This window comes from Haliotis cracherodii, unplaced genomic scaffold, assembly GCF_022045235.1.
Source record: "Haliotis cracherodii isolate W230 unplaced genomic scaffold, xgHalCrac1.p SCAF_16, whole genome shotgun sequence".
Taxonomy (NCBI): Eukaryota; Metazoa; Mollusca; class Gastropoda; order Lepetellida; family Haliotidae; genus Haliotis; species Haliotis cracherodii.
In genome coordinates this window covers 4,962,549-4,987,456 of record NW_027266271.1, presented here as the reverse complement: position 1 = coordinate 4,987,456, position 24,908 = coordinate 4,962,549, and the positions used below count along the sequence as shown (strand labels likewise).

General features: G+C 40.5%; 2 protein-coding genes across 6 annotated transcripts in view; one reads left to right on the top strand and one right to left on the bottom strand.

Annotated features, from left to right (window-relative positions):
- The window catches only part of LOC139463742 (vesicle-fusing ATPase-like), a 51,986-nt gene extending 38,669 nt beyond the window's left edge, over nucleotides 1–13,317 (top strand). For all 3 annotated transcript variants that reach the window (XM_071245000.1, XM_071245002.1, XM_071245001.1), the window contains exons 14-21: nucleotides 52–147; nucleotides 4,469–4,625; nucleotides 6,138–6,271; nucleotides 6,915–6,981; nucleotides 8,251–8,330; nucleotides 8,485–8,681; nucleotides 8,902–8,953; nucleotides 9,138–13,317. In XM_071245000.1, coding sequence (XP_071101101.1) covers nucleotides 52–147; nucleotides 4,469–4,625; nucleotides 6,138–6,271; nucleotides 6,915–6,981; nucleotides 8,251–8,330; nucleotides 8,485–8,681; nucleotides 8,902–8,953; nucleotides 9,138–9,206 — 852 coding nt within the window. In that variant the 3' untranslated portion in view covers nucleotides 9,207–13,317. The remainder of the gene's footprint in view (nucleotides 1–51; nucleotides 148–4,468; nucleotides 4,626–6,137; nucleotides 6,272–6,914; nucleotides 6,982–8,250; nucleotides 8,331–8,484; nucleotides 8,682–8,901; nucleotides 8,954–9,137) is intronic.
- A 9,322-nt stretch (nucleotides 13,318–22,639) lies between these two features.
- Nucleotides 22,640–24,908, bottom strand: part of LOC139463739 (protein Wnt-10a-like) — a 59,127-nt gene continuing 56,858 nt past the window's right edge. For all 3 annotated transcript variants that reach the window (XM_071244994.1, XM_071244995.1, XM_071244996.1), the window contains exon 6: nucleotides 22,640–24,766. In XM_071244994.1, coding sequence (XP_071101095.1) covers nucleotides 24,449–24,766 — 318 coding nt within the window. In that variant the 3' untranslated portion in view covers nucleotides 22,640–24,448. The remainder of the gene's footprint in view (nucleotides 24,767–24,908) is intronic.

Sequence of the window (24,908 nt, the reverse complement as noted above, 5' to 3'; positions counted from 1 at the left end):
TTCAATGGATCACTTGCATTGTGTATATGATGTTCTTCCATCTGTTTCTAGGCAACATCGACAGTGGAGGTAGACCCAGATGCTATAGAGAAGCTCCGAGTATCCCGAGTAGACTTTATGCATGCTTTCCAGCATGATGTTAAACCTGTAAGTGTTTATGAAAAGTCTCGAATGTCTATTTCGGGGAGAATTAATTACCTCACTAAAATGGAACAAAGCAGATATTGATTGTACTGAAACTGAATGATCAAACAAGTTAGATCATTGGATAATGTGTACATTACCCGGTAATTTCTCTGGTGTAATTCCAAGAAGGCATTATTAAATCAGTTTATTTGAAGATAGGTCAGGCCTTTGATCCAAAATCATACAGACACATCACAATTCTGAATATTTTAAATCATGGCCTATATAAATTCTTGGAATGTAATAATATTCTTAACCCATCGCAAGCAGGCTTTGAAAATAATTAACATCCATTATAATATTTCTATTATTAATATGCTGATACACTTAATGAAGAACTCTAAAAGAAAACTATACTGCACATTTATTGACTTCTGAAAAGGCTGATAATCTGTGGAGAGTAGTGCTATGGCAGAAACTGCTTCTTAGTGGTATTAATGGTTTTCCTTATATGGCTGCAAAGTATAGAGTTATAGAAATCTTTTAGAAATTACAACTTAATTTTTACTTAACTTAGGAACAGTACCCCAAACTTCATGCTTTATGACTAATTTGGAAGATTGCTACTTTGTTTAACGGTATATAAGAGAATGATAAACTTCTGGCATAAAACAAGGAAAGGTAATAAGAAGCTCTCACACCAAGTTTATGATTCTGTTTCTTATGATTTAAAAAGTAATGGAAATAATAATAAGTAGTTGGAATGTACAACTAATACTTTAAACTCTTTTTGGTTTATGTAATTTGTTGGAAAAGCCTGATCAGTTATGACTAAATGGCTCACTGACCATGTTGAAAAGGATCAGTTTCTCTAAGAATGGCAATGCAAGATCTTGTCTAGTTTTAAAGGCAATCAATATAAGTGTATCAAACCTGAGCACTCCTTTGAGAAATACATCTTACTTAACAAATATATTTCTATTCCTCTATTTAAATTTGGAACTTGTAATCATAGAGTATAAAGTGGTAGATGGAATAAAACTTCTCAAGAAGATTGAACATGACATTTATGTATTTTCCCAGTAGTAGTGGAGGCATATCATTGTTTAATGTAAAATCTTCGCTGTCTTAGATCTCAATACATCACTGAATATTACAGTAAATTCTCCAATACTCATATTTTTTACTTATCCTGCATTACTCCTTAATGCATTCACTGTTTACCTTACAACAAAAGACAGCGCTCAGTGATGGTCTTGGGTGAAAAAAGATGTTTCCGTTTTCAACTCCTGCTTTTGGCATGGACCATCGCCGCTGTCATGTGCCCTTGATGACAAGTCACTTTCCTCACATCACTGCCTGTCTCATAACAGCAAGGATGTTTCTCGGCTGAGCTCTTCAATTTGGATTTTTTAGACCCTTAGCTTCGGCTGTTACTCTAGATTATATCTGTGATGGGTGATGTATTCTTTTCATATTACCTTCACTATTTTTGTAATAATATGGGGGTGATTTGGTATGGCTCGTTGTTTCCTGCCATTTTGAATTTGTGTTACAATTGTTTACCTGCAGGGGCAGTCAAATTCTTTGCAATTCGTAGCTACGTATCTATAAAATATTTATGTGTTTTTAAATATGGGTAGCTTTGGCGTTACACAGGGTTTGCGTGAGTCATTGTATACACTTTCAACCTGTACAATATTTGCCGATAGATATTTGTATAATTCGAGTGTCAATTTTTCAACTCCATGTCACTCAACAACTCTCTATTTGCTTGCGCGGTGTACTAATTGTCGTGGTAAAAAATCTTCCAAAGATCCTCATCTATGCTGTTTGGCTTGCACACAAGTTTGCTCTCCAAACTTTAAATGTAATTTTTGTTCACCTCTCTCTCCAGCAAGTTTTGCTATTTATAGACAGGTCACAAAGGTATTTTGCAGCAGTCCCGTCATGTAGGGAGGAAGATGTCACAGTCGCAGGATGCGAGCAGCGGACATTCTTCTGTCATAACTACACAACCGTTATCTTCGGTTGGTAATATGGCTTCCGTAATAGTGACTGCAGACATTCACCCTCCTACAAATTCAACAGTGTAGGAGACCAATGTGACTATCGTACCTGATTCTAATTTATAGGCAACTAGGGCTTCCAGTGTATCACAACACTTTGATTGCAGTAGCGCAGACACAAGCCAAGATTCCAGTCATCACTCATGGGCGTTGCTTCTCAAGGGCTTGTGCTGAGCGCAGCGCCTGCCTACCCTCCAGGTGAATCTACGATTACATCAGCCTCAGGGCTGCCAGTGTACCCCATTACATCAGCGACGCATGATCAGCTTAGCGCTGTTCCACCTACTTATCCGGCAGTGCATCAATCATCTCAAAACTGTGGTTGACTTCCAACAGCTTCAAATTGACCACATGAGGAACAATCTCAGGGCCACACTAATGGAGATTACCGTGGCCCGCAGGCTTGAGCTGTCCAACTGGGACTCCGAGTTTAAGAGCAGGCTCCTACGTCAACCTTGATCAACTAGCGTCCTGTTCAACAAACGGTTAAGTATCTAACACAGGAACAAGACTGCGCTCAAAGCATTGGAGCACGTTTATCAGAATTCCTCCCAGTGGGCGGGCAGATCGGGCAATATTGAGCCAAAAAACTCATCCCTCAAGGAATGTCAGGACCAGATTTCCTTCGAGGCAAAACCAGAAGGCTCATATCACTTTAGCATGGTTTTCCCACTGGTTTTCCAACAAGATCTGATTGAGGCCAAAGACAATTGTCTAAAACATTTACAACTATGGTAAAAATTTCCCAACAGAGGTTGTTTTTTTCCTCAACGTTTGGCAGCGACTGGTCTCATGCTATAAATTTTTCTGCCAATTCTCCCATATAGCGATGTATGTTCAACGTTGGCTAAACGATTTCACGGAGAGGCGTTAGTACTCTTGTTGAATTTGATTCATGTGGTGTCTGGAAGACAATTGTTCCAAACTTGAAGAACTTCACACCTTCAAGATTGGACATTGGACAAAATCGTCATACGCTGCTGGATATTCATCTGTGGGGATCATTGTACAGGCAGCATCGGGTAAAAAATTTCAGGGAGATCAATTTTGCACCTACACCGGCCAAGTCACTTGTCCTACACAGAACTCGGAAACACCACACCATACAGTTCACTGTGGACTGTCCCTTGTGTGGAACTGGTACCTCGCCTCCGGCATTTTACGGATTCGAGGTTAATGCACAGGGTGATTTAAATATCACAGGTCAAGATTTCTGACTATAAACACCGGAATTAGGTCAACTAACCTAATGAGAGCCTTGCTGGGTCATTGTACCAGGATGGTTGGCAAGCTTGGCTCGATGACACAGTAGGTAAAGATTTTCGCTTTCGCTATCATTCTTTATTACCAAGTGTGTACAGGGTGTTTACGGGGCGGTCGGGTAGCCTAGCGGTTAAAGCGTACGCTCGTCACGCCAAAGACCCGGGTTCGATTCCCGACATGGGTACAATGTGTGAAGCCCATTTCTGGTGTCCTGCGCCGTGATATTGCTGGAATATTGCTAAAAGCGGTGTAAAACCATACTCACTCACTCACTCACTCACTCACAGGGTGTTACACATGAATTCGTATGTTCCTCTTGTAAATAAAATTGAACCAACCCGGTGTGCTTTTTCCACCTCACAGATTATTGACAAACATGTGTCATTTTTGGGGTGTGAATTATTGAGGTTTTGGACTTCTGAAGGTATACCCACCTCCAAACCATCTGATACAGATGCATAAAGGAGTAATGCAGGATAAGTAAAAAATTTAGTAAAATCTAAATAGTTATTACATTTGTATACTTATCCTGCATTACTAAGTCTAAGGACCCAACCGTCACAGTCTTGCCTCAAAAGGCAGTGATGTGAGGAAGGTGACTTGTCATCAAGGTCATATGACAACGGTGGTGGCCCGAGCAAAAAGCAGGAGTTGAAAACGGAAACATCTTTTTTTCACCCAGGACTATCGCTGAGCGCTGTCTTTTGTTGTCGTAAGGTAAGCAGTGAATGCATTAAGGAGTAATGCAGGATAAGTACACAAATGTAAAAAGATTTTACTCAGGTTTTTACTTAACCTACAATACTCCTTAATGCATCTGTATCAGACAGTATGGTGGTATATTTTACTAATATCAATATACTCAACAAAGATTTATTGAATATTCCTGTTAATCAACTTACTGTTTCATTGTTCCTGGATATCAGTATTTCAGAATGTTTGTTGTCACTAATGTGTAAAAGTTTGCTAAGGTTGAAAAACTGTTTTTTAATATATGTGTTCCATGTTAGGCATTTGGTAGCAGCAAGGATGAGTTGGACCGGTTCATGACAAATGGTATCATCAACTGGGGCTCACCAGTGAACAGAGTGCTAGAAGCTGGAGACCTCACAGTGTCACAGACCAAGACCAGTGACAGAACACCCCTTGTCACCATGTTATTGCAAGGTAATCCTCAGTTTGTTTAGTGACACATGTGGACACCCAAGGCCATTACTGAAGTGTGTGAAAACACAAGGCCATTACTGAAGTGTGTGAAAACACAAGGCCATTACTGAAGTGTGTGAAAACACAAGGCCATTACTGACATGTGTAGACACCAGGGCCATTACGGACATGTGTAGACACCAGGGCCATTACTGACACATGGGGAAACAAGGTCAAGACTGACACGTGTACACACCAGGGCCATTACTGACATGTGTAGACACCAAGGCCATTACTGACACATGGGGAAACAAGGCCAAGACTGACACGTGTACACACCAGGGCCATTACTGACATGTGTAGACACTAAGGCCATTACTGACACATGGGGAAACAAGGCCAAGACTGACACGTGTACACACCAGGGCCATTACTGACATGTGTAGACACCAAGGCCATTACTGACACTTGTGGAAACAAGGCCAAGACTGACATGTGTGGACACCAGGGCCATTACTGACACATGTGGAAACAAGGCCAAGACTGACACGTGTAGACACTAAGGCCAAGACTGACACGTGTACACACCAGGGCCATTACTGACATGTGTAGACACCAGGGCCATTACTGACACATGTGGAAACAAGGCCAAGACAGACACGTGTAGACACCAAGGCCATTACTGACACGTGTGGAAACAAGGCCAAGACTGACACGTGTAGACACCAAGGCCATTACTGACACGTGTGGAAACAAGGCCAATACTGACACGTGTGGAAACAAGGCCAAGGCTGACACGTGTAGACACCAAGGCCATTACTGACATGTGTAGACACCAAGGCCATTACTGACACATGTGGAAACAAGGCCAAGACTGACACATGTGGAAACAAAGCCAAGACTGACACATGTGGACACCAAGGCTGTTACTGACACGTGTGGACACCAGGGTCATTACTGACACGTGTGGACACCAAGGCTGTTACTGACACGTGTGGACACCAGGGTCATTACTGACACGTGTAGACACCAAGGCCAAGAGTGACACATGTGGAAACAAGGCCATTACTGACATGTGTGTGTTCAACAATGACATAAACTGATACTTGTATGTCCATCAAGACATACCAGCATTTTTCAATTGTAGACCTAAAATTGTGCATAAGAGCACAAATGAAGGATCTTGTTAAAAACTTTAGGTGTCTGTGTTTGTGTGTATTTATGTTTCTATTTCTGTTTTCCGAACCAATCAGCGCTGCTGTTACAGACACGTGAGAAACATGATTGGGATAAATGATTGTCACTTGGCAAAACAAAACAACAATGTTATGCATGACTTAAATATTATGTCAAAATGACATAAAATGCCTACCGTATCCTTGGTTCCCAGCTACCTAAGAGGTGACTTCATGGATTGGGGGGGATCATGTGGCTATATAAAAGACATGTAGTGGTATGTGCATGCTTCCTTCAGTTGTTTCTACCTGAGAACTATGTTCAACATAGTCAAGTGTATACATGCTGTCACTGCAGGTCCTCCTTCCAGTGGCAAGACTAGTCTAGCTGCAACTATTGCCAAGAGGTCAGATTTACCCTTTGTGAAACTATGCACCCCAGAGAACATGATTGGGTATACAGAAACTGCAAAATGCCAGGCGATCAAGAGGGTGAGTGATAGTGTGATAATGCATAGTGTCACAGAAGTGTGTCTGTGTAGGTTGCCATTAACATACACTTCACTGTACATGACTGCACTAGTCTGGCACGAACGTTTGCATCTGTATTAACAATAGCTTGAATAGGTATTCATGAGCTGTGTAAGGAGAGATAAGGCAACATGCTTGAGGTAATCCCCATAATTACATAAATATGAGGGAATCTGTTCTTTGTAACAATATTTAGAATTACATTGACTACAGACAACTGACACTTTAATAAACAGTTGCATGTGGACAGATGGATTGGTATTTTGATCATGTATAAATGACAGGAATGTTTTCTTTGTATGCACCAGTATGTGAAGTAAGAGATCTGTCTGAAGGTGACACTCTCTGGTTGACGTGCTACGTGTCCGAAGGCATTGTGTGGGGCTGGATCATTGCTTGCTCTCAGTCCACAATCATCACAGTATAATGTCATTGATGTCATAGCACATGGCATGTGGATTATATTTCTATCAAAATCTACTTGCAATGAAAGCAGTATTTCATTTGGAGAGTATCAGACATTATGCAGCCTTGTGTTGCTGAATGTGTTATGAACTGATGTTTTTCTGGTGTTCGACTGCTGATAGCGTGACTTGTGTTGTAGATATTCGATGATGCATACAAGTCCCCCCTCAGCTGCATCCTCATTGATGATATAGAAAGGCTGCTGGGTAAGTTTCCTGTCATTTGGGTCGCACTGTCCATCCAGGGCTATCTTATTCAATTATTGGACAACATTTCATGGATTATTGACTTGAGTATAGTCTTTGAAAACATTTACTGAATTAAGTGAATTTTAAGGCATTGTTTGTTTGAGGGATGCATAAAACCCCATGTACCCCAAGTGATCCTGCTACAACGAATTTATCTTCCGGACATGTTTTAATATCACATTGTAAAAGAATTCAACTAATTCAAAATTTGTTAGAAAATAGCTGTTCGATTGAGCAGAGGTTAGCTTGTGCTGTGTCATGTGACTTCCATTAAATTTTAAAAAGCGTGCAGGTTTTTGCTTTGAAGCGGTGTGTAAGGGATTTATTCTGTCTCTTAGAAATTCACATGCAGCCTGATTTACTCATTTAAGAGGTATAAGAGATTTATTCCCTGCTGAGAAATTTATTCCCCTCCAAATCGGGTTTACACAGTATTTTATCAAGATCATGTGGACCGATATCAGATCTCAAGTTCTATCATTAGATAAGCTTTAACTGAATCACTGGTAGATTCCAAGAAAACGTGTGTACAGCTTATTGCTGTTTTCATCTTAGTTTACGAGAAAATACACAAGGTAAACTTAATCCTTGGATGTAAAACAATGCCTAGCAGAACAAAAAGAATATTTAAATGGTAAATCAACATGTCTTATGTTTTTTTATCTCAAATTTCAAATTTGTACTGACCAAGTTTCTTATCACCCGTTCGTTTACTGGAATTTGCTGAAGGGGTACGGGTGTAATTTTTTTCACCAAAATACTGAATCCACTAGAGGGGGATGCGTATTATACTTAGGTGCGCACTATACTAAAAAAAATAGGGTAACTTTGACATTAATCTATCCAATCTTGATATGCATAATGTGTAAGATTGGGTGAAGATCTGATTAGATTATTTAACAGAGATTTACCTGACCTGTCTGCTATTCCTGCTGACTCAAGAATAATGTTGTGTCCCAGACACATAAGTGGTGACCGTGAGCTGACCAATGTGACTTGTTCGCTGTTTACAGGCTACATATTATTGTGCTCATTAAAAAAGGGGATTTTCTTTTAATTGACATTTTGTCACTGCACATATACTGGATTGTTGCCTGGCTACTCTCTGCGAGTTGAAATCTGCCATGTGTTTGTGCCAAGTACAGGTGTTCACCGCATTCATAAGTTTCTAAATAACATTTGTCTTCTGTCTTTTTAAGTCTTTTACCATGATATGGTCATTTACAGATTACGTGCCAATTGGTCCACGTTTCTCCAACTTGGTTTTGCAAGCCCTTCTTGTTCTACTGAAGAAATCCCCACCTCAGGTACGTGAACACTTGATCAGCATAAGCTAACCTTGATTCATTGCAATAGAATTCCTAATGGCAGATCTAACTGGATGTGTTCTCATTGGTTCCTGAAGATTGTCCTCAATGGGTTCTGTTGTTTTCCTGTTCCTTCATGACAGTGTATTTGCAGGGTCGCAAATTGCTGGTGATCGGCACGACAAGTCGCAAGGATGTCCTGGATGACATGGAGATGCTGAATGTTTTCAGTACAGTGATTCATGTGTCCAACATCTCCATGAGTGAACACCTAGTGGCAGTTCTGGACAGCATGGATGTGTTCAGCAAGAAGGAGATGGAACTGGTAGAGAGGAGGACAGCTGGCAAGAGGTAGTTACTGAGTGAAAACCTCTTGCTTTGATCATGTTCACAGTTACATATTGTCACATATATAGGTATTGCCATTTGGTGGTTTGGTGGCAGCACAGGAGTTACCTCCCTTGCATCAATATTTGCTATGACAAGCTAAGATCATGATGCACAAAATTCTAGTTTGATACTGTCCTCCCATGTTGCCTAGAATAAATTCATTCTTCTTTTTCTTTTCTAGATTATTTATTGGCATCAAGAAACTGTTGATCATCATAGAGATGTCAAGACAGGTGAGTGTGAAGCGCATATAAACATGTGCAAAGGGGTTCAAAGTTACAAGCCTCCAAACCTAAATTAGGACAGCTACAATGTAATTGTATACACATTAAGCAGTATTACAGCTGCAGTAGGATGATACAGTGCCTATATGTGGTACAAGTTGCTACAAATGCTGCTGAACTGCTTGTGTTTCAGATGGATGAGTCTCTGCGTGCAGACAAGTTGGTTGATATCCTGGAGGATGAAGGAGCACTAGAGAGATGAGGACAGCCTGGTCACGCTGGCTCTTAGAAACCTTATTTATTCACTTGTTACTTGATGTATCTCACATTGTTGTTGTGTTGTTGTCACTTGTTGGTGTACGTTGGGTACATTCCAGCAGCTGTACTCTGGTACAGGCTCCACCAGTCCAGGGTGTGACACAGTGTCACCCACTGGGCACAAACTCTACAAGTACTTTGTTTCAACAGTGTTAGAAGTGCAGGAGTTTGGGACACAGTTTGGCATAGTGACTGACAGCTGGGTAGCAAAGACAGTGATCCTGGAATAATCAGTGTTAGCACACTTTCATTATGTAAGATGTTTTTACTATGGTAAGCAAGTGATTATGAACAGCTTCCCCCCCCCTCCCAGTGACACATACACACATGGATATGGCGCTTTATTGCCTTGCAAATGCCTGCAACTATTGTAAATACTGATGTTAATTGTATACAGTTTTCTCAAAATGTGATTCTTGAAATATTGAATGTCCAATATTAATTTCCTGTTCTTTGTGCCACATTCACACTCATTATCAAAAGTTGTTGTTTTTAATGTACAATTACAATTCAGAAAGAGAACAAATGCTATTTTTGATCCAAAACAATATTCATCTTTTGAGATATATGTATAAGTTATCTTTCAATATCATTTGATGTGTAAGGGCAAATTACTGTAAGTTGTCCGTGTTTGTGATTTATAAAAATAACTGCTTAATACATAAAATTACTCCTACGCGCAGATAAATGGAAACAAATGTGCAATACATTATCTGCTGATTGAGCTGAAATTACTGTGTACAACATCTCTTTAGTCTAGACCACTCAGACATCATCTTCATGTCAATGTTTCCTTGTGGCCCTCAGGCCAGCTGACTTGGTTGATGCATGGCATCGATCCCTTTTGCACGGATTGATGCTCATGATATCAATTGCTGGATTGTCTGGTCCAGAAACGATTATTTACAGACAGCCGTCATATAGCTGGAATATTGCTGAGTCATTAAACAACAAACAAACAAACAAAACCTTGTGGCCCAAAACAGAAACTTATGTTTTTTATGAAAATATGATGTTATTAATAAGGTATGTTCAAAGGAATAAATACACAAATGTTTGAACACTATTGATATATGTTGTAGTTGATTCTCAAAATTTTATTTAAATTAATTGTGAAACGTTTGAAGCATTAATCTCTGTGCAGATATTCGGTGAAGGTAATCAATCATGCCTGATACTATATTACCAAGTGGTTTAGGAGGCTCCTGTTGTTTGAACACGAAGGAAAGATAAACTAGTGCAGATGATACTTCAGACACTCTATTTATGTGGTTTATTAAAAATCTTTAAATTTCATTCAGTTTCACAATAGTGTGAGACATGTTGATATTCTATTTGTTTTTATCAGCAGGACAACTCAAATTTGTAAATTTCATACAAATGCTTATATTTATATCCTTGGAATTGACACTTTACACCGAAAAAATCTTTTTAGGGCTCTTAATCAAAGAAAACATTTGGGTCCTAGGATTTATTCAAACCTCATCATCAGGTAGCACTAAAGAAAGGAATATTTGTCGGAGACTTGCTGCAAATCATAAATTCAGGTTATATGTTTACAAATTATGCACTTGCATTAACCATGAAGAACGCCTATAAAATTATAGCTGCAAAACCAGAATAAGAATGTTTGAATAAGAATGTTTGGCGACAATTTATTTTTTTCGATAAAATCCCAGACCCCCTCTCCCTGAATATCCAATGGTTCGTCCCCTATACTTTGCAGATAAATAAAGTTTTGTTTTTTTCTGATAAAATTATTTCTCCAATGATTAAATCAGAAAAGAAAAATTTAGAAGTTTGAGTGTCAGTATGTTAAGACCGGTACTGGAGCATGTAAGTGGATCCTGGGCATGGTAGTGGATCAGGTCAGAATGTAATTTGCTGTACATGTAATAATAAAGTCCATTTCCGTCTAAGTAGTCGCTCATAGTGCCTCACACAGGGTCATAGACACATCTAAAGAGATAAGTCTTTAGTTTTGTCTTGAGAAGTGTCCAGAGTTGGAGATTGCCTAATTTCCACTGGAAGGGAATTCCAGTGCACAGATGCAGTGTAATCAACAGTTCTGTTGCCGAATGCTTTGAGTGAGACCATAGGGACACTAAACTGGAGTTTGTGTGCTGATCTGAGATCTCGTGCTGGCTGGTGTAGGGTAAGAAGTTCACTCAGATAGGAAGGTGCTGTACTATAGAAGCACTGGTATGCAAGGCACACGACTTTGTATTCAATCCTAGATTTTATTGGAAGCCAGTGTAATGATTTTAATAAAGGAGTGACATGTGAACACTTATTTCGTCTACATATCAATCTGGCAGCAGCATTCTGCACACGTTGCAGTTTGCTACATAGATCCTGTTTGATATTAATAAGCAGACTGTTAGCATAGTCCAACCTGGATAGGATAAGTGATCTCACGAGCTGATGTGCCGCATCAAATGTCAACATGGGTCTTATCTGACTGATATTTTGAATGTGAAAGTAGCAACTTTTGCAGATATTGTTTACTTGACAATCCATGGTCAGGTTTTGGTCAATGATGACTCTGAGGTCTTTGACAGTCAAATAAAAGTGGATATCAACTCAATCAACAGTCAAGAATGATTTTGATATTGATGCATGTATCCATGTATTGCTCTTTTTAAGTGTCCAAGTTGCACTTTTAACTGAACTGTTCCATATACGCATGGTAAGAAATAAATTGAACCAGATCAGCTTTGACTTCTATGAACTGCAGTCAGTGTTACAGAATGTCAGGTGGACCATCTGTTCAGATGAAACCTCGACCTTTCTTGTCTTGTAAGTGCAATTGGCTATAGTTACAGGTTAGTTTGTACAATTAGAGAAGTGATCACTGGAATATTAGAAAGTGTGTGTTTAATCATTGAGGAGCTCACAATTGAATTTTAGTTTTTTGTATGTTCTGTATACATGTTTTATATAATGCCAGCATATTATAAGTTAAAAGTATAGTGTACTGCATAAATGTGACGTATTAATACCCCTTTTCTATACAGAACCTTCACTTTTATCCAACATTGTATCAAGTAAACTGCTCTTAACCTGCCAAGTATAGGAGTCTGTAGTTGTGAATGCCCCATGTCAGCCCTTCCGACGGCTGTTGACCTGGAGTTGTCTAGTGCACTGTGTCAGCCCCTCCGACGGCTGTTGACCTGGAGTTGTCTAGTGCACTGTGTCAGCCCCTCTGACGGCTGTTGACCTGGAGTTGTCTAGTGCACTGTGTCAGCCCCTCTGTTGGCTGTTGACCTGGAGTTGTCTAATGCACTGTGTCAGCCCCTCTGACGGCTGTTGACCTGGAGTTGTCTAGTGCACTGTGTCAGCCCCTCTGACGGCTGTTGACCTGGAGTTGTCTAGTGCACTGTGTCAGCCCCTCCGACGGCTGTTGACCTGGAGTTGTCTAGTGCACTGTGTCAGCCCCTCCGACGGCTGTTGACCTGGAGTTGTCTAGTGCACTGTGTCAGCCCCTCCGACGGCTGTTGACCTGGAGTTGTCTAATGCACTGTGTCAGCCCCTTGGACGGCTGTTGACCTGGAGTTGTCTAGTGCACTCTGTCAGCCCCTTGGACGGCTGTTGACCTGGAGTTGTCTAGTGCACTGTGTCAGCCCCTCTGACGGCTGTTGACCTGGAGTTGTCTAGTGCACTGTGTCAGCCCCTCTGACGGCTGTTGACCTGGAGTTGTCTAATGCACTGTGTCAGCCCCTCTGACGGCTGTTGACCTGGAGTTGTCTAGTGCACTGTGTCGGCCCCCTGCAGGTGCCTTTTCGCTATGTCTAGAGGCTGCTGAATGGTTTAGTCCCAGGTGTCATGCCTCTAGCTGCCCATTTATACTACACAGCATAAGATGCATGACCATTGGCAGAATCATTCCAAACAGAGGACTCAACAATGTATTAATTATTCTTTTTGGTAGAGCTAGATGATGTGCTACAGTGTTGTTGGTAGTTAAGGTTAGAATTACTAATTTACGTCTTATCTTTGATTACTTTCGACTTTTATCTCCAGTCTGTAAAGAATTAAACGCAATAAAACAATGAGTTCCATAGAAAGTGCAAGCCATTTTGTTGTATTTACCATATGAACCAAAAGGTGGAGGAATGAGATGTGGTGTACCATCACAAGCAACATCATGCAGCTGTTTACTTTACAAGATCAGAGTGTCTTGTTCAAATGTCCACTTTGGTCAGTTAGCCTGTTGAAGTAAACAATGTGTTACATGTCATACATAGTAGTTGTCCGTGGTGGGATGGTGTTGACAATGATATTTGAATCTGCTCTGAAACCACAGGGCCTATGAACCTAAAACTTGCACAGATGACCCAACATTTGTGTCTCTACAACTTGCTCACTTGCCACAAGTACATTGAAATATTATTTTTGCTCATTTCTGAATGTACCCTTGTGACATGCAGTAAGTGTGCCTTACTGCTGTTTACCATGTGCTGCGTTTTGTTTTTTATTTTATGTACTGTGAGCTAATATTGCAAATATTGCAGGATATGTATAAGTACAGGTAGAACGTAGAGCACCTTGTGCTTATGTTCTTATAAATATTTTGTATTTTGGGCACCATGTGATCAATCCTCTAGTCGTGACCATAGTTTGAGTTTCTGTATGGGAAAACCTTACCAATGTGTCACCCTGAAAGTTATCCTTTCCTTTTAAAGACTGGTTCCTGACTCTCTTAGCGTCGTGATGGCGTAGATCTATCCCAATACATGTACAGTAAACTACGGTTATAACGAACACGGTTATAACTGATGGATATAACGAACTTACTTTTTTGTCCCGACTATTTGCTGTAGTTATACTGTATATATGCTTATAACGAACTTGTTTATAACGAACAGAAATTAGTAGTCCCTTTGAGTTCGTTATAACCATACTTTACTGTATAACAACAGAAAAAAGTACCGTAACTGTGCTTCACATAAAGTGGTGTAAATGTTATGTTTTAAAAAAAACAACATATTATTTGGTCATTCGTTTGATCAATGTTTTATCATTGCAAGTTCATGGACAAAACCCATTCCTGAGGACAGGAGACCGAGAGACAGGCCAGGAGAGGGTTGGTGTAACAACACAATGAACAATATCAATAGTGGGTCTGACCAACATTTATGTTGATACAGGCGAGGAAGCGGCGGTGCATTGAAGGCACGAGGTGAATGAAAAACAACCTGTTGTTCAAAATGTCAACAAAAGATTGGCACAACTTTAGCTTGACTCACCGGCTGGTTCTAATCCTGATGTTGGTATCATTCCATGTAACCCCAGACATGTTCAATGGGGGGAGAGGTCAGGAGAAACAGCTGGCCATGACAGTACAGCAATGTTATGATGCCTAAATTGAGTGAGTATGGTCCAGCAATGTCATGGTGGGGGACACCATGTTCACACATGGTACCCATGTTAGGAATCAAACATGGGCCTTTGCCGTGACAAGCGGACGCTTTAACCGCTAGGCTACCCCACCACCCGCATAATGCCACAAAAGGTTTTCACAAGATGTGCAACATGAGGGTGGGCATTATTCTGCGGTTAGTCCCTGTATTTGCTCAAATGGTACAATGTGATCTCGAACAATGTCGTCCCGGTAGTGTACACCATTCAAATTGCCATTGAATGAATTGTTCTCCAATTAGTTGTTATGCCACGCCATACCATCACAATTCCACCCCAAAACTGATGAAGATGAGTAACCCACATCAATCTCATTTAAATCAGATCCTAGTTTTCGCTACCGCTAAACAAAGATCTGAGGACATCCCATTTCGGGTCACGTCAGACCGACCTTGCGCGAACTTTGACTTATCAATGGAATGACCAATCAGAAGGCAGCTTTCTCGTGCTTTACGGCACAAATTTCAAATTGGCCACAACGCTTCGAAACATATTTTGACAAATTCTCGATTACAAATTTGAAACCTGAACAAAAAACATTCTGGAATGGCTAATAGATGGTCTAGATTGTAAGGATTCAGTCTTAAACCCGTAACTATTGTTCGGAATACCCCATGTTAAAGTTTTCGAGATTGCATAATTAGAAATCACATTCCGACTGTCACTTTCGTAATCTGGTAAACGACGCACTGATTGGTCGGATGAAAGGTCGTTCTGACGTGACCCCCAGTGGGATGTTTTCTGATCTTTGTTTAACGGTAGCGAGAACTAAGGTCTGATTTTAATGAGATTGCCCAAACATTATTTAAATATTCTCCCGCTCACAGAGTTGTACAGATGAAACCTGGACTCATCTGTGAGCAGTACCCTATCCCAGTCTTTTCTTCTGAAACTCTGTCTACACCAAGCTATACCTGCCTGAAGGTGACGTGGAAGCAAAATTGGTTGTATCGCTGGATGTGGGGCCCGATGCGTGCCCTTAACCGGTTGCGTACGTTGTTCCAGTAATTGGCCTCAACCCAGGAATTGTCTGAGCTGTTAATGTGGCAGTTAGGTTATCGATTACGTAGATGCATCAACCGAATATTGTTGTCTTATTGGCGTGACGTCACACGGGGACGAACGGCAGTGGCGATTAAACGAATGCTGCCCTGCTGTCGATAACGTTTCCATAATATTGTCTTTTGATGGGCAACTTTTTACGGCATTCCTATTTGCAGCATACACATGGCGAGTAGACCTTAATTTTCAGCAAGCCGTGGGATTGCTATCATTGTGTGCTTTTCACACTAAAAACCAAGTGTGTAACCAAGTGTGTACATGTGAGTATCATGCTCCGAACAAACACGCAAACATCCAAATTGTGCGCTCTGTGTGAGTATGCTGCAAATTGTGAATAAAGACCTAAAGTCCTAGAAATGTATTCATGAATACATATTGAAAGATATATTGAACAACAAAAGTTCCTGTGACATTGAATAAGACTTGATGCAAAGTTATGTTTTTTACCAAATTTGAAACAAATTCGGTTTGCAACAGATAAAAGACTCCTATAAGTGTTCAAATGGTTTAATTTGCCATACTGACTTCAGAAAATGCATGATTTCATCCAAAATAACCATGAACATGCCAAAATGTCAATTTACAAATCAAAAGTGTGTGTGTCCACCTCTGGTTGCGATGCAAGCAACACATCTTCGTCTCATGGAATGGACCAGGTCGCACAAAGTCCTGTGGGATATCTGTTCATATCTGCTGGAGAATGTTTCAAAGTTCCTGGAGTGTCTGTGGAACACATGGTTGACGTCGAAGGTGCCGATCTATCTCATCCCGAATGTGCTCGATTGGTGAGAGATCGGGGAGCGAGCTGGCCAGGGGATGACATTCACGTTGTTTTGTTGAAGAGAATCCTGAACAAGTCGAGCAATATGAGGCCGGGTGTTGTCATGTTGAAAGGTAAAGGCTGGGCCATGACGAAGCAAAAACGGTAGGACAACAGGGCTGATGATCTCGTCTCGGTAGCGCTGTCCATTGAGATTTCCCTCTACCACTATCAAACGGGTCCTCTCTCTTGCTGTAATCCTACCCCATACCATAACGCTGCCGCCCCTGAACCGATCTTCTTCCATGACACAATGATTGACGTAACGTACACCTCAACGTCGGTACACTCGAATCCGTCCATCGCTGTGGCTGAGGTGAAAACGAGACTCGACAGTGAATAGAACTTGTCCCCACTGCAAGGCCGTCCAGCGTAGACGCTGTCTGCACCACTGTAGAAGTGCTTGACATTCGGTTTCCTATCAAAATGGGACTTCTGGTGACAATCCCTGCACATCTGAGGCGACGACGTACGGTTTGTAAAGATATTCGTCGAAGGCCAGGGATGCTTCTTGCAGTCACTGTTGCTGGCTAGAATCGCTAAACAATGCATATGGCATCCCGTTAACGAACATATTTTCATAACCATTCTTGGATAGTGAAATGCATTGGACTTGCATAAAAGTCAACTTTTGTATGGAATGCATACTTTTCTGTAGCAGTTGTGTTTTTGTAACTTGATTCCATACATGTACTACTATATTGAAAACCAATCTTTACCTGTTTGAAAAATACACTAAAATATTGGTATCACAGGAACCTTTGTTCTTGAGTATATATTTATTTTCAGAAAAATGTATTTTTAAGAACTTTATATGAAGCACACTACACAGTTCCGTTAGTATACTGTATATCTGACGCCATTGCTGACATTGATTTTGTCACATTTCCCTCTTATTGATCAGAGGTTAGGTGCGTCCGAGATTCACACAATATAATCTTTGGTCACGGCTGGGCTGGGCTCACACACAAGATTTGATATTTTATACCGCCATTCCGCTGGTCCTACAGCCTCGTGACCAACAACACGATAATACAACAACGAGGCAAAGTAAATAATCTATGAACCGCCTACGTGGTCTAAATAATAGAGCGTCTTCCCGTAGAACAGATGGTCGGTTGTTCGATCCTGGCCGCGTCATACCAAATGTCATTTAAAGATGGTACTTGTTACCCTGCCTGGCGCTCAGCATTAAAGTGGCACTGATCTAGAGCAATTCTCCGGGACTGGTTGGTGCCTTTGTTATTTTTTTTTCCACTTGAGAACCCGGATGATATAGCGGAAACCTAGACTAGTTCGCGACCTGTGCTGCGCAATTCGTAAGCGCATTTGTCACTTTCATTGATAGTTTTAGGGCGTATGGTCACATTGATCAACAAAGTCAAATACAGATTTGGAAATAATAAGGAAATGTAGGTATCTTTATGGGTAGCATCGATAATGGTGACGAAGTTTAGATGTGTCACTTGCTTGGAATTGTGCGATTTTCGTTTACACTATTTTGACTTGCAACACAAATTAACAAACAAGTAAATATTTCTCCTGAGCATTGCTTATTTTATCGTGTTTATATTTTTACAGTCAAAATGTGAAAAATTTCACTTAGGAAATTTATTAAACGCCTGAATATTCAGTTATTTTACAAATTGACTGAAAACTTTGTCCATCTGTATTATTATGACAACGAATTCCAAACATTTTTATGTTTAATATAATCACCAAGAGACTGAAAATGTTACGATGAAAAGTACATATCTATATTGTTTGGCTTCTAATGCTACATAATAATCTATTGTGGTGTTTTTAGGCCCTTTTGATCGTCTTAATCAATTTTAGTCAATCTGTCAAAAAAATGGGCATATTTTTCAGTCAAAATGACTGAAATATTTACACATTTTATAAATTGCCTAAGAGAATCACATTTTACAAATTGATTGTAATATATACACACTTACAAAGGAAAAGACTTGTGAAAACAACGTCTGTCGCGCATCGAAGAATTTCCCAACCAAGGCGTAGAGGAACAAGAATGAATCTGTCCAATGCTACAGCAAATGAAGGAAAACAAAATGCAAATATCATAATTACAACCTACCAAATTTATGTGTATAATTTTAGGCAACTTCCTTGTTCGAGGAATGTATCCGTGAATATCCACACAAAGGAATAATACCCCACACGTCTGCAGCTGTACAAAGAAACTTATTCGATGTCACGTGTCTCTGTGACAATCAAATATTTTAAAATATATATATTATTTTATACGGAATATTATAACCCGTGTTCGTTTCTCAACTGATCACTTGGATTGTTTCAAGTGTTTCACATAGGTGTCAAGTCTCAAAGATCGACTGTGAAAATGGTCTCCTCCCATTAGTAAGACAGCCCAGTTGTGAGACACCTTAAAACAACAATGTCAAACCTGGTTGCACATGTTAATCAGGTAATTAACCCCTATCATGAAAATGGACTTGTCTTATTTTTCTTATAGACAAAAGAAATGACTCAAGATGCTTGATACCCTCTTTTACTTTATTTCATTCAACATTTTAATTCATCCATCCCTTAAATCCATTGTTTTAACATATTCGCCACTTAGCGTTCATTTAAAGTTAAAATCACAGTTCACATCACAGTTCACATCGAGGTTGTCACACTGACACAACCTTAATCCATCTTCAGAAGTTTGCCAACAGCATCCAAGAACTGGAGTGGTGTCTTGACACCCTGGGATAGCTGATTCTTCAGTCTGGAAAGTCAATTGTCAATCTCCTTGTACACACGCTTTCCTGCTGGTGGAGCTGCATCTAGGTCTAACTGAGATAGCTTGGTCTTCTCAGATTTCTCAATCTTCTTGATGATCTCGATGAACCTGTAGAGATTAGGATGACGATGATTCAGTGATGCATTGAGGCGACTGTGGAAACCCTCATGGCAGCAACTTCAAAGTCGACCTGGAATGTCTCTGGGTTGAATGGTTGGTTCAGTAGTTGGATGTGGACCTTCAACTGAGCAAAGAGGCGTTGGTATGTTGTAGTCCGACAATCAGGCATCGATGCGTAGACTAGAGGATAGGTATGCATCCTTTCCGTGCATGTAGTATGTAACGCTGATTCCAAAGATCTGGGCAGGCGGAGAAAGTACCATCAATGTAGACAATGGAAGCTGACTGGAGGACTCTAAGCTGATCATCAGTTGCAAATACCAGCATCTTCTTCACCGTCGGCAAAAAGCAGAAACCGCTCACCATCATGGGTCTCTCTCCAGGGTGCTGCAATGTCGACTTCAGCTCTGGTTTTAGGGAGTTTCGGGATGGTGAGTCTGCGGAAGGAGGGAAATATAGCTGCAGCCTCCGGATCATGTCTCAAGACCTCGTCGTTGTAGAGGGCTGGCATAGGAGTGGTTGGTTCTTCTCTTGCTGTCTTCCTTAAGCTGCCAAGGAACTGGATTCTGCTGGTGTCTTCTGATGGGTGGTTGTGTACAGTGAAATTTCTAACAAAATTTCCAACTGTTGTACATTTGCCAAGGTCTTAACGGTACATCGCCAATGAGTACCAGTTTGTCTTACTTTGTTCTTGTAGTGGAGATATCCCTGAAAGAGGACCTGGAGAGTACCTCTTTGACTGGTAATGAACTCAACCTGCTGCAAACCTGCCATGATTGTTCATGAAATGTTCACTTACTTACTTACTTACTTTGGAGATTTAACGTGCGCTTTCCGACTGATGCGTATTTCGCACACGGACACGGGTCCGAAAGGGGCGAAAGTGGTGTGTGCAACCCAAGAGGGGGCTTTAGGGGTTGATTATATAGAATTTTGGAATTTTGAGATTTGGAATAGATGCCGATGGGGTTGGGGAGGAGAACTAAGGGAGCTGGGTATGGTGGATGTTTGTTTGTTTGTTTATGTAATTTTGATTTGGTAGATTATAGTGTTTTTAGATGGGTTTTATTAGTTCCGTTTTGATTAAGAATACGCCTAAGGCCTTGAAGTTTTCTAGTTTATTTTGTGGGTTTAGTATTGCTTCTAGAGTGAGAGCCTTGTTTAGATTGAGGGTGGTTTGTAATGCGGTTCGATGTGTTAGGTAGTGTGTGCCGTGGATGAGTGCGTGTTTTGGGGTTTCTAGTTGTTTGCAGTGTGGGCAGTAACCTGCAGTATGTTTTTTATTTTTTTTAGATGGTTATTTAGGTTGGTGTGTCCTGTTATGAGTTTAGTGAATACTCTGTCGATTTTTTTGGATGGATGGAGAATTTTTGGTTTGGTTAGTGGTTTGCTGAGTACTTTTTTGATTTGGCTATTTGAGTTTAGATAAAGGTCATGCCATTTTTTGGTGAGTTTTTTCTTGTTTACGCTTTTAATTTCTGATTTTGAGATTGGTAAGTTTAAGCTTATTTCTGGGATTTTGAGGGATAGTTTAGCTGCTTTATCGGCGTTTTCATTACCGTATATTCCTACGTGGGCGGGTATCCACAAGAAGGTTAATTGTTTGCCTGCCTTAGTTAGGTCGTTGGAGCTTTTAAGTATTTGATTTATTAATTTAGGTCGGTTTTTGGTATTTTTGTTTTGGAGGGCTTGCAGTCCACTAAGGGAGTCGGTAAATATTAGGATTTTTTGTGTGTTTTTTTTATTCTTGATTATGGAGGGCTGAGGCCATGCCCATTAGTTCTGCCGTGAATATTGATTGGTTGTTTGGGAGTCGGAAGGATTGTGTGGTTTTAGTTGGTTGTGTGGTATGGACTCCGAAACCTGTGTGTTTGGAGGTCGGATCTGAAGATCCGTCCGTGTAAATGTGACACCAATTTGGCCAATTTGGCCATGCTAGTGTGGTGGTTTTAGCTATGTTTGGGTCGGTTTGTTTATTTATGTGGCTAGCTAGTGTTGTGTCTATTTTGGGTATTTTAAGTTTAGGGGTGAAGATATTTGATTGTTTGCAGTTTTGTTTAAGATTTTTTTAATTTGGTGTTCATTGAGGTAGTTTGTTATTCTTTGGGATATTGGGGTAAGTAAGGGGTGTTTACGAGCTAGAGCTTGGTTTTGGGGGCTGATATTTTGGTTTATTAAGTTTTGGATGAGAGGGTTTGATTGGGACGCGGCCCAGAAATGTTCACAGACTAGGGGGAATTTATATGTGTAATAAGTAAATTTTAACAAAACATGCATCTCAACATTTTGAGTAAGCTCCTACTAGCTCCTAACTCATTTATTTCCTGAGAATATTCAAACAGAATTATTGGCCTACTCTTATTAATTAATCCGCTAATCATGGGCTGTGACCATTGTTAAGTGGGTAGACTGGCTGTGTTCGTTTAATTAATCCCACCTACTCCACTGTCTTACAATGGGTGTCTCACTAATGGGATGTCTTACTAATGGGATGTAACCGTGAAAATCAACGTGACAACTATTTTCATAACGTCCTCCGTTCCTAAAGAAATCCGTTGAGTTAGATAACAATGAGCAGTCAATCAACGTATTATCGGTTAACCCTTTGAACAAAGTATGTTGTTTTTACATCGGCACTTCACGCCATGATATGAGTGTATTCCATTTGTTCGAGTAAACCTAGACATGTAAACACTCACTTTTGACATATCCACTGTGCAAGATAACAGTGATTAATCAATCAACATATTTTCTGTTAATCCTTTGATGACTACGAACGATCCACTGATTTACAAAAAAGTAAATCAACTGATCATTCATCTCTTGCTGGGCTGCCACGTGTATATTACTTAACACACATTTCACCTCACTTCAAACCTGGATTTAGATTGAATAATTACCCTAGACACAATAAATGCCACATGGGAACCTTTGTCAGGTATTCTGAGTGGCGCTACCACTAATTATACCTGTAATAAATTCATTAACTGAGCATCAAGTGAATGACAAATACACAAGTGTAGGGTTATACCAGAAAACGTGGATGACAACAAGGGAGTAAGAATCATATTATCGACGCAATCCGAAATCCGAAAATGCTTTCACTGCATGGATATTTTTTTTATTATTATTAAACTTTAACAATCAGGGGTATTTCCAAATGACGACACCCGATGAGCTCCGCCGTTCTTTTTGTCTGTTTGTTTAGGCTGAAGAAATTAATTAACATGCTCCCTTTGTCGAAATCTTATTAGATCACGGTTAACCAATCAGTGTTAAAAAATGAGTAAAACAAATATTGCCTCCAAGTTTATTTAGCTGTCCTTGCAGATGGTAGCCCAGTCTCTTGTCACGCTCAGGTGCGTTGCGTATCATTCGGGTACTCACTGAGAAAAAACAATAACAAAGGCAACAACCAGTCCCGGGGAATTGCTTTAGATCAGTGCCCCTTTAAGTGGGATAAAACGGACTGGCGGACTCGAGAGTCCGTGTAATGAGTCTGATGGGGATACCAATGTGAAACTGCGGCATGGTGCCCTGGACTGGTACCGGCTTTAGTCTGGGCTAGTACAAACCGCCACATACACACACGTGCAAGGACGTCGCTATATGGGTGAATAAATAGGTGTTACATCACATATAGCATTAGATTCACGCGCCTACCAAAGGGGAGCTGTTGACAACCCGTGGGAATTCCGGGTTAGACTATAGATCTCTCGACTAAACTGATCAGGGGTAGGTGACTTGGTTGATGGTCCAGATTGGATTATTTACAGATTTACAGATTTAACCCCCAAGGTTACCCAGGAGGTTGCTTTACTGACAGTGTACGCCAATTGCTGTGGATGTACGTACTAAATGCTCAGCTACAGACACAGTACGCTGTTTTAAAGACACACATTTTCTCAATCACGCTGACAACCGCCGTTTTTAGATATTTGATATGACGATCACCTCAGTTTCTAAAATGTGCTTCATTAAAATATCCACAATTCAGTGCTGATACAGCTTCCAGGTGAGCCTGCCCATCGCATCTGACCTCCCTAAACCAATTGACATTGTGTCATCTTCATTGTGATAAGCCTTATTTGGCTAGATACTTCTATTGTGTGGCTTCCTGTTGTCATAGAATTAGGTTATTCTTGGTGAAGCGTTTATGTTTGAAAACGCTTAGAGATAGACTGAACATTTTTTAGATGGATGAAACGTTGGCACAACGTTGATAGTTCAATGTCCATTTCCATTTCAGATACATTACATCACACCCAACATTTTCGTCTTTTTGTAACAACAACGGATTGGTACCGAAGTTGACTAAGCTGATTTGCGAAACGCGGCTTGAATAATATGCGTCGTATTTGTAATTTGAAACAGCATGGTACCAATGTCCCAATTTCGATTTTTGACAGCTATTCAATCGACCTTACAACGACTGTGGAAGAACTCTTCTGTTGTCTTCTGTTGTCACTGGAGAGGGGAGACAAGTTGGCTGACCGTAACTGTTATGACCAGCTTGTGCGAGTTCATAATGTTTAGGAATTTATTTGACATTTTGCAATATTGCCACTTTTGATATGGGTAACGCGGGAGCGATGATAGGTGTCCAAGTCCCTTCAAAGATTCAGGCACCACTATACACTTATCTGTTACAATGCTACATGAACACTCCACTTACAGGACACTTCATATAGATAGAAACTTATGTACATTAAAAAAGTTACAAGGCTGGTGATCCTCAACAATACCCAAACCTTCAATTATGCATGTTACATTCCATTTGAAGACGACAGAACTACCATGTCTTGTCTTGTCACCTGAAGGTATCTCTGTACCTTCCCCTGATGCAGTCAGCACTCAGTCTGTCACTTTGTCGCTGTATCTACTTCGACATCAGGCACATAGTGATAACGCGTCAGATTCTGTGTTCACAGTGTCGACATCCTTGGCTCCATGTGAACGTCCTTTAGTGATTACCACAGTGTGTGGCTTCTGTCCGAGGTCACTTGCACACTGTCACCCACTCATTGTAAGTACATGTCTGGCACTCGACATAACAACACCAGTAGAATTTGCAGTTACACCTCTCAGATCGGCGGACTTTGAGGATGTTATAGCCTCGGCCACAGCACAATGTTCCACAGTTGTCTACACCGTCACTAGACTTGTTACACAAGCGACCGGTCGTGCCGGGGGAATCAAGACGGTTGTTAGGCTCACAGAAGCTTGGCGACCTTTGATAGTACAGTAGATCTGACTGGCGCGGGCGACGACCATTCTGCTTTATTAACCGTCCACTGGCGGCATTTCCGATGTGAATCTAAAAAAATGTAAGCTATGATTAAATATGATGCAGTCATGCTAATCATTTCAATTATTGTTTGATAATGCGGTAACTGTTCTACACCTTTCTAAAACGTTCAACGACATACTGTAATGTCGGTGCAACATCTGTGCATTTG